Here is a 10,428-nt window from a genome sequence, read left to right as displayed (position 1 = left end):
AATCCTAGCATAAGAGGCAGCAGAATTTGACTTTCTAAGCTTGAGGAGAGAAACTTGGAGACTCCCAGCATATGGACTATCACTTATTTTGTAAGACATGGGGAAAGTGTAAAAATTGCTGAATGCTGTTGATGCATGTACATCACAGAAGGACACTGCAGCAATTAGAGACAGATTTTGCAGGACATACAGGAATTACAAAGACTAGCAGGATAAACAGTTATTTCTTCTAGTGCTTCAAATGTGTAAACCTTTGTAAAAGTCAAATTTGTGCTAATTATGTAAAGGCAATTTTTATCTTCTGTTTTTATTAATTAGGCTGAACAAAATTTCCCTGTTTTAGACTTTAGGGGAATTTTTCGTTCTGTTCCACAATTATTGTTCATGTTTCTCTCACAGAAAGAATTTTTATTTCCTTTTTTTGCTGTGTTTAAATACCATCCCTAACATGACGTCATTCCAAGACATAACATTTTAATTAAATCTCTCTTTCGCTGTCCATTGACAGCCCCGTGGCTGCCCGGCGCTGTGATTCAGTGACACGTGTGAATTACCAGCACGGCGGGAGAGGGGGAATTCCACCCTGTCCCGAAAAACATGTGGCTGCTGCTCCTCGGGCATCCCTGCACGGGCTGAAAAGGGCCTTCCCCACTTGGCAGAGAAGAGGCTGCTCAACCGGAGTGAAGCATCACAGCGCTCAGGCCGTGTCGCCGCCCGGGCTCCGCGCACGCCGCCGCTCGCAGCGCATCCCCGGTGTGTGCAGGCGGCGGGGCGGAGGGGAAGGCAGGCAGCGCTCCCAGCCCCGGGGCAGCAGCTGCCAGCCCGGGGCTGGAGGCGGCGGCAGCAGCCGGGCCGTGACTCACCCGAGGAATGTCCTGGCACGGGCGGCTCCCGGTGAAGGTGATGCAATGGGCCCGGCTCGCCCGGCCCCGCCGCGGGCAGAGCCCACCAGGCGTGAGCGCCTGCTCGGCAGCCAGCGCCTCGCCCGCAACCCCGGCCGAGCCTCTGCCGCCCGCAGACGAGCTCCGAGCCCCGCGGCGAGCTGGGGACAGCCGGCTGGACGAGGCTGAAGTGACCCGTGGAAAACGGACGGTGGGGTCTGAAGCTTCCCTTATGAGGCTTGCTGGGGATCCGTGCTTCACACTAGCACACTGCCCCTCGCTTCAGGCTCCTGGAATTAACTCACAGAGAGGCGCTGCAAATCTTCCTAACTTGCAGCAAAATCGTGCCAGGATCCACAGTTTAAGAGTCAAATATATTTACTGGGTTTTGTTTTGTGGGTGTTTTTTGTTTGTTTGTTTTTTGTTTGTTTTGTGGTTTTTTTGAGGAATGTATCTGCAGCATAAGGAGAGAGAAAAACTCAGTGTTAGCATTTTCACAGGTTTTCTCTAATACTCTCTTACATTACCAGAAGTTAGACTTTGTCTGACATTCTTTGCACTCCCACTGAAAATATAGAATTGTTAGAGGGAAACTTGGTATTTTGCAGGGGTATGTAGGACCCTGCAAAAGGTCAAGCAAAGTGGAAAAAGAAGTGCCCTGAGCAACAGATCTCAGCACATGCAGATTTCTATGAATTTCTCTCCCTTGACAGGTTGATTTTTTGAATGGAATGGTATTAAGATTCTCTGTTATTTCAGTGTGCATCTACGTAAGTTTTTCTGCTTTTCCTTTCTCTCTGCTTAGTCCTCTTGAAGGTAATCTGGCTACACCATAAAAGCTCTCCTAGCAGAAACCAACAGGTTCCTGAATTTTGCGACAGAAGAAAGCCCCACTTTCTTCTATCACAAAATAATTATTTTATAAAATTTAATTACTTAAATGAGAATCTTAATTACTTTTGGGACCTCTATTCTTCTGTCAGATTTAACTCAAGCTAACAAGTTAAAAAGTCACTGAGACAAGGACTAGCCCAAGTGAGAGAGGGGATGCCTGAGGAGGCCAAGCAGAGGTCTTGTTTCCATTGGAAATGAGGCCGAAGTGGTAACACTGAGTTCAGTGAGGATGGCAGAGAAGCAAATAGGATGCACTAAAGGAAAGGACCGTGATACCAAAGAGCTTCAAAGCATAAGGCAGCTTAGTCCATTATAATAATTTCTCACTAATGAGCATCCAGGAGTTGAATCCAACCAAACAAAGAATGCCTCCTGCTTCAGTGTGAGTCATTGCTTCCATCCACAGAGGGTGAAGGGAGGCTTGGAGGGCTTCCTCAGAGGCATGTGCTCCACAGAGGGTATCATTCACAAAGCTTTTAGTGCTGCTGCTGCTGGGCTCTCTGAATCATTGGGCTATTTCGGTGTGCCTGGTGGGATGCAGGTCTTGTGGCATAGGGGTAGTGAAACTCGATGCTTCCTCCGTGCTGTGAGATGCCAAAGTGAGGAACCAGCTTTGTCTTTTGCTTGGTCATTACTGCTTTTGGCTGGATACTGGTCATTTCTGTGGCGTCCAAAGTTCACCACTGGGCTCTATCACAAGTTCCTTCTCTGATAACTGCAGTCACCAGGAGTTCAATATTCATTTCCTTAAAAATGAGAAGCCCCTTTCTGTTTATCTGTGACCTGTTTTTCACCTCTAAGAAATAATCTCAAATTCTGATAAACTCGTTTTTGTCTCAGAGATTTCTCTGATTTTCTGATATAGTCAGAAAATACTTCTCCTTCAGCCTGTGCTGCTTCTCTGCTCTGATGGCTGCCAAGTACCAGTCAGTGATGTGCAGCAGCAGCAGCCCTTAAGTGCCTGGATACCTCAAGTATGCACCTTGTGAGATGAAGAGAGCAGCAAGCACCTCTGGTTCATTATTCAGTTTCCATGGTGTTAGAGGGTGAGTCATGCACAGTTTTACAATTGTCATCCCTGGAGCACCTATCCAGCCACGCAACTCTGGAGCTGGTAACTCTCCACCTTTCATTTTTGGAGCTTGGGATATGCAGTGCAGAGGCCCCGTGTGGGTGGCTGAGGGTGTTCTGCAAGGGCATGAGATTAGGGCACTCACACACAGCAGATTCATGGTGCACATGTTAGAAGAAGTTTGCTGAGTCCACGGCATTGACTGTGGTCACTGGCACCAGAGGATATACTGCACATGGGCACAGCTACACCTGCTTCCCAGATATACAATAAAGGTACTACTTCCTGAGTCCCACATTGCTGGCACTTGAAAGGCAGTGAAAGTAACCGAGTGGCCATCATCTGGGAAAAAAAATACTTCAGTAGAACAGAGCTCAGCGGCAGCACAAAGTCCTGAATGTGTGGCTGTAAGGAGCTGAGGGGTAATTATAGCTCTGGATCAGCGATTCAAGGCTGATGGATCAAATTTTGAATATTGATGATGCAAATCAGTCTTAAATTCTGCATCCAGAGGGCAGGATATATCCAGAGGGCAGGATGTAAGTCAAAAAGGATATTGGAAAATTAGTGTCTCAGCTGATCAACATGGTAATGTATAGTAATGGAGAACAGGGGGACAAATGTCAGCCCATCCCTCACACAATGCAGTATGAATATACGTATATATATCTAACACAGACTGAGGACTCTAATCCACATACACACATGCTGACAAACACTGGCTTGCCAACTTCCACCACCATACTGGTGGCAATTCAAGTGTTTTGGGGAGCGAGAGCTGCTTGGTTACAACACAGCCTGGAGACTCACAGGTACAGCTCCTTGAGGTCCTCAATTTTTAGGATTTCTTGGTTTTCAGACACACCAGCTCAGGGTGCAGAGTCACACATGACTGAGAATCCTCTTGTCCACTTTGATGGGCTAGAGATAAAATACTGTTTGTTGTCCTGTGCCTGAAGCCCTGTCCAGCTCACAATGGAACAGCAGAACACGGTCGGGAGAGTCGTCCTTCCTCGTTTTCCTGTATGTCATTTTCCCATCTTTTAATGCACCTTCCGCCCTACGTGCTGTGTCCCGCCCCACCGTCTGAGCAGCTCTGCCAAGACCGCAGAACGAGCAGTCTTTGTGCCATGCCCCTTTGTGCCCAGGGCCTTTCCCTGCACAGCCCGGGGCAGCCGCGGCAGCAGCACAGATCCTCTGCGAGCGGGGACAAGGCTGCGTGGCACACGGCAGCGACACAATGCCGCCCGTGCCGCCTCGTGGGGCGTGAGCGGACAGCCTGACAGCGCCCGGCCACCGTGAATAGGGGGCAAACCCTTCCGAGCAGCAGAAGGCGCCTCGGCCAGGGGAGCAGCGCCGGGCTGGCAGCGCTGGTGGCTCAGAGCAGCCGCGCCGCCGTCGCCCCGTCCGCAGCACCCAGCCACCGCCGGGGCCGGCTGAGGGAGGCCCCCGGGGCTGCGGGGCCCACGCCACACGCCCGCACTCCGGCTCGAACCCTGCCTCCGCCGGGCGGGCCACCCGGCCCCGCCGCCTGCGGGCCCTACCCCGCGGGGGCCGGCCCAGCGCGGCCCGGCGGCGGCACGTGGTGGCGGCGCGGCCCATGTGACCGGCCCTCCCCGGCCGCTGCGGCTCATCCCCCGCCTGGCCGAGTCCCCGCCCGCCTCGCCCCCAGCGCAGCGCAGCGCTCTCTGCGTGCAGCAGCCCCGCACCGCAGGCAGCCGCCGCCGTCCCGGGACCCGGCGCCATGGTAAGGGCGGCGCGGCGCGGCGCGGCCGGGCGGGGAGGGCGGTGCGGGCGGCTGGCGCGGCCCGGCGGAGCCGAGCGAGGCTGAGCCGAGCAGCCCGGCCCGGCCCGCCGAGGCCCCGCGGCCTCCGGCGGCCATTTTAGTCTAATTTTAGCCGGGTGCGGGGGGAAGGGGCCGCGGGAGCGGCCGCGGGGCAGCTGCGGGCGGCGGGGCCGGGGCCGGGGCCTGGGCTGGGGCTGGAGCCGGGGCCGGGGCCGGGCGGGCGGCGCAGCGCTCCCTGCGGCACCGCCCGGGCGTGCGAGTACCCGACGGTGCCGTGAGGGGCGGTGGGCGTGGGGAGAGGGGTCCCGCACTCCTCCCGAGGAGCCGCCGCCGCCTGGTGCCCAGGCCCGAGGGGCGGCCGGGAGCGGCCGTGAGGGAGCGCTGCGGCCGGGGCAGGGTGTGGGAGCGCAGGGCCGGAGGGCGCGAGGCGGCGGGATTCCCTCCATGGCCGCGAACAAAGCCGGGAGAGGGGCCCGCGGAGCCCCCGGGGACAAAGCCGGCGGCTCCCTGCGAGCCGCGCACCTGCCTTCCCTCCCCGGGCAGCCTGCGCTGGCAGCGCCTGCCTCGGCAGATGTAATTGCTGGACCGAGAGCAAGGGCGCTGCAGATGGGCTGAGCTCGCTTGCTCACTCGCAGCGGGGTTTGCTAAATTATTTTCATTTTGACTTGAGCTCCCCGTTTGGCCTGTCGGTGTTTTGTCTCTTTGCTGGTTTAGGTTATTGTTTTGAACGGCTTCCGAGCTTTATGGGAGCTGTACAGTTGTAGTTGGTATTTTTATATGAACGAAGAGCAATCAAACAATACTCCCGCAGCAGTATGAAGTAGAATTCGGGAGTTCTTAAGGCGCGGTGTTGAAGCTGACACAATGCAGAAAACATTTCTGCTGCTTGAAGAGCCTTACCTCACCCAACAAAATGAGAGTCATGACAGTGCTGGATGTGAGCTGCTGCTGTAGTGTTTGCTCAGAAAAAAAAAATAAAAAAAAAATCAACCCATCAAAACCCCACCCCCTCCTATCCCAACCGAAAATTACAAACTCCTCTCCTATGTTCAGTTCCTACCCTCTCATCACTCCCTCTTCCCCTCCCCCCAAATAAGCCAAATGCATGATAAGGTAAAGGAAAACTGTTTGAGTAGTACAGTTGTGTGACTAGTATGAAACTGCTATCCGGAATTGCAGCTGAAAATGCTGAGATCTACAATAAGAAACTACTGAGTTCACGCCTCCTTTATATCCTCTGCTCCAGTCCTACAAATATTACTAAATTGATAGTGTGTTCAGGTTGAGTATAGTATTTTTATTCTTACGGGGGCAGGCAGACTTCTTTATCTAGCACTGTGGGCTATCATATTTTTCTAGTGAGTGTTAATTTTTGCTATTTAAATTATTCCTTTGATCTCATTTTACAGGCTTCTGGAGTAACAGTGAATGATGAAGTCATAAAGGTTTTTAATGACATGAAAGTAAGGAAATCTTCAACCCCAGAGGAGATTAAAAAAAGAAAGAAAGCTGTTCTCTTCTGCTTAAGTGATGACAAAAAACAAATAATTGTAGAGGAGTCAAAGCAAATATTGGTTGGTGACATTGGTGATACTGTGGAGGACCCCTATACAGCCTTTGTGAAGTTGCTACCTTTGAATGATTGCCGATACGCTTTGTATGATGCCACATATGAGACAAAGGAATCTAAGAAAGAAGACCTGGTATTTATATTCTGGTGTGTGAAAGCAAAGCTTGCTGTTAAAATTGAATAATCTGGAGCTACCACTGGATGACTTAATTATTGTTTTGTTGTTGGCTTTTTTCTTTAAAGGGCTCCTGAAAGTGCACCTTTAAAAAGCAAGATGATCTACGCAAGCTCTAAAGATGCCATTAAAAAGAAATTTACAGGTATGGACCTGAAAATTGTTCTTCTCGTTAACTGCAGTGCCATTTAGATGCTGAGGTTCTCACAAGTACATTGTTGTCCATCTGTCTTTCAGGTATTAAACATGAGTGGCAAGTAAATGGTTTGGATGATATTAAGGACCGTTCAACACTTGGAGAGAAATTGGGAGGCAACGTGGTAGTTTCACTTGAAGGAAAACCCTTATAAAAAGACAGACAAGTGCCATCTGGATCTAAGGAGCTTCCATTTCTGCAGCTCGTTCAATTGGAATAGTATTAGTCTCCCCATCCCCTCCCCTTCTCAAAAATAAGACCCTTCCCCACCGCCCTGAAGGAGATGTCATTGTTAAGCAGTCTACCAGTGATTGCCATTAGACTGTTTAATCCTGGTAGTTTTATGTAGGATTCAAGGAATGCTTTCACGTCATACTCTTGGCCAAAACTGGCGTTGCAGGCATTCCTTGCAACATGTTCAATGAATGTGATAGTTAATGTAAATAGTCTAGCAGACAGCAAAGGGTAAGCTAATTGAATGCCTTGAAAGTATTGTCCACTGGTCGGATGGTAGACTCTCTACAGTATTACTTACAGTTGCACTTGATTGCAGTTCCATGAGGCTCTTGTGCATTCATACACCTCACCTGCCTTGACAAGCCTATTTTTGTGACATGGCAGCACACAACACTATGCATTTAAAGCACTTTTTTGTAATATGTTTGACCCGCCCCCCCAAGGAATGCCAATTAAGTTGCTGTAACTGTGTCATCAAATTATTGTAGTACCTCAGTTTCATTCCTGTTACATGCATATCTTTATAAATGAAGTAGCTGTTACGATGCCTTTCGTTTTCCATTGAATGTACACTACTGAACAGGAGTAGAAGTTATCTGTTTACCATATGAGTCTTGAAACACTAAGGTTTTGTAAAACATCAGTCATGGTGGCAATTTCTGTATTAATAAGAGCCTTAAATGGAACATTGTTTTTTGAGATCAAAAACTGGCCACGTTGCAATAAAACTTGTGGCTTATTACAGAACGTTGCCTTGTTTTCATTGGAAAATATAATTTTTAAGTGTTTAAGCATATTTCGAATAACTTCAGTGGAAAGTATTGTAAAGGTAAACAATCATTAATCTCATCTTGAATAATGCAAGTTTTTAATACTGATTTAGGCACTGCTTTACAATACTTTGTGGCTCTGTTCTGGCCGTTCAGTAAAGGACCTGCTCCTAGTTTACCGTAAAGTAAAGAAGCTACCACTACTGGAGACCATTAGTTCCATGAAACACTTGTGTCAGAAACTTAAAAATACCAAGTAATTAACCATGCAGTGTGTTTTGTACCTGAATGTTCTTAAAGTTCTACATGCCACAGTAAAACCTTGCACGAGTTCTTACAGCTCACCGTCTTTCTGGGTAAGATGATGTGTAATGACAGTTACATGCAGAATATGAAGTGGGGAAATAAGTTTTGTTTCTTGAGTGTTGCAGTTAGACCGACTCAGTACAAGAATTGGCCTAAATGAAGTGTTCTGCTTGTTAGCTTCTATGTAAATAGAACTGGAAAGTGTTTGCCACTACTGAGGCTTGCATAGGGGACGTGTTTTGGCTGAGAGCCAAATAATGCTCTCCTTATAGAGAATTTGATCTGCTCTGTGTGAGCAATCCTCCGTTAGCCAGAGCTATTTATGGCAAACACATGCTTTTGTATCTTGTCATCGTTATCCACAAATGGCAAAACTGGACATGATTCTCCTGGTATGCATAAAGGAGCGCTGTTAGGCAGCCACTGGCAGCTGAACTGTACATGCTGCTAGGAGGAATGCTCCTTTATCATTACCTTATTTTAAAAAGTTGGTAGAGTAGAACTGTGGAGCTTTTAAATGTGGGCTCTTTATGTTCAGTCCATAGCCCTTTTTCAACAAGGAAGCAGATAATAATCCAAGTATTTTCTTTTTTTTTCTCCCCCTCAATAGTAAGTAACCTAGTGGTACTGTGTTTAGGCTCTCTTGTCCTGTAGAACTTTAAGACTTTATTTCAGGCTTCTGGCTATCCCTATGACTTGCACACCTCATTGTGTTAGCTGTTCTATGTAGACTAAACTTTAGTAGAATTTAAGTAAAAAGGCATGACCACTGACTTACTAAGTGTATTAATGAGTCTTGGTTTTGTTCTACAAAACTCTCCTTTCAGGTACCTTTTAAGATTGCGAAGTAACTGATGGTATGCATGTTGTCTAGATTAAAAAAAAAAAAACCACAACTTTTTATTCCTCAAAATAGTCTATTTCTGATCATTCATGTTGTATGCAAAGCCCACTTTAATGTAAAGATATTTGTGCTTTATGTTTAACTTGAGTTCAGTACAGTATGATGAAATTATCTTTTAACTGATTTTTCACAAGGAATAAATTGTTTCTTTAGAAAAAGCCAAAATGGAAAATGTAAAATTTTAATAAACCAGTTGAATTTTCATTCTAGACAGTTAACTTTTTTTTAAGGAGTATCGTGTTTCAATTTGTTGTTTCTCTCTGCTGCAGTCTGAAAAAATGTCTGTGGCTTCTTAGTTGAATATTATAGGTTCCTTTTTTTTTTTAAACTAGCTTAGGTGTATATTCACTCAGTCCAGCTAGCTATGAAATTGAAGCACAAACTGTCTTTATGTAAGATTTCTACCAAATTAAAGTTTTGGATCCAAAAGGATCAGCCTGCCTTCAGTTTGTTCTGTAAATGAATGACTGACTGACTGACATGAGGTCCAATTCAGATGGCTTGCTTTTAAAAAAACCAGACAAACAAAAAAAAAAAAGAAAAAAAAAAAACAATAAAGTGCTACAGAACTGTTACTGTTTGAATTATGAAACAAATGAGAGACAGCTGGCATCTGTTCCAAAATGGTTTGTCAGCTGTTGTTTTCTGTCATTATGCAAAATGGTGAGGGCCTCATTGTGATCGAGAAGTGGAGGAAAATCCTCTCAAGTTGAATATCTTCTGTGTATCTCTGTGTAGATGTGACTTTTGGATATCTTGGCTTCAGTTATTTTATTGATAAAGAAATGCTAAATAAATTTTTCATGAGAGTAGCTTGTGCAGAAATGGCATTTTTCTTCCAAAAAAATATTTCAAAGCCAGCAGTTTTGTTTGATTTGGTAAATCCTGGAAGAGGTATAGATAGATGGGTTTGATTTCTCTGAAAAGGGACATCAATCCAAGACTAGAGTGTGTGAGGTTTACACTTGTGGCGATTTTAGAAGTGCAAAGCTTAAATTTATATGGACTTGAGTGTAAAAATCACTCATAGTCAGATCATGAAGTGTAATTTGAGTATGCTCAGTTAAAACCCAAAGTGTTTTGCTAAGTGGAAGAGTTTTCCATTAGCTCTACCATTCCCTCAGAGCAAGTGATGGAATACAGCAATTGCCACAATTTGATAATAAGCTTTACTCTCTTATGCCAATTCCAGTATAAACCAAATTTTCATGTCTGCCTATTTTTTATAAACTTCTGTAAGTTCCCTTTAGTTTGTGGTGGCAAGTTAATGATTGTAGAGTGAAAACACGGCACTAATGGTGGATCAAAGATCATCCATGTAGCACCTGTCTGAGTATTGAATTTCTTTGAAATATTTCTGATTTTGAAAACCTGGTATAAATAAAATTAATTTAAATGTCTTCCGTTGTTGAGTTTGTTTGTGTGCTAGACAGCACCTACAGTAATTATTTTCTTCTTGTCTTTGTTCTGGGAGCAGCCCAGATACTGTGAAAGGAGAAGTTGTGGAATACCTGGATTTTTGTAACAGGTTTCATCTGCTGCCCATTCAGTTCAATATCCAACTGCAGCAAAAGCCAGCAGCAGTGGCTCTGGAGATGGATATAAAGAAATTTTTTGTGGGTTAGTTCTAGATAACC

General features: G+C 46.4%; 1 protein-coding gene across 1 annotated transcript; it reads left to right on the top strand.

Annotated features, from left to right (window-relative positions):
- Nucleotides 1-4,452: 4,452 nt before the first annotated feature.
- CFL2 (cofilin 2) lies at nt 4,453-10,191 on the top strand. The gene is made up of 4 exons (XM_058849436.1): nt 4,453-4,594; nt 6,043-6,350; nt 6,447-6,523; nt 6,616-10,191. The coding sequence occupies exons 1-4, from the start codon at nt 4,592-4,594 to the stop codon at nt 6,726-6,728; spliced, it is 501 nt and encodes a 166-aa protein (XP_058705419.1). The 5' UTR covers nt 4,453-4,591; the 3' UTR covers nt 6,729-10,191.
- Nucleotides 10,192-10,428: the final 237 nt, after the last annotated feature.

This window comes from Poecile atricapillus, chromosome 1 (assembly GCF_030490865.1).
Source record: "Poecile atricapillus isolate bPoeAtr1 chromosome 1, bPoeAtr1.hap1, whole genome shotgun sequence".
Classification (NCBI taxonomy): Eukaryota; Metazoa; Chordata; class Aves; order Passeriformes; family Paridae; genus Poecile; species Poecile atricapillus.
This window is presented reverse-complemented; position numbering and strand designations above follow the sequence as displayed.

What these genes read in the sequence shown, in the direction of transcription:
- CFL2 (XM_058849436.1), top strand. An exon ending in GACCTGGTATTTATATTCTG is followed by an intron (nt 6,351 to 6,446) that starts GTGTGTGAAAGC and finishes TTTTCTTTAAAG; the next exon opens with GGCTCCTGAAAGTGCACCTT. An exon ending in CATTAAAAAGAAATTTACAG is followed by an intron (nt 6,524 to 6,615) that starts GTATGGACCTGA and finishes TCTGTCTTTCAG; the next exon opens with GTATTAAACATGAGTGGCAA.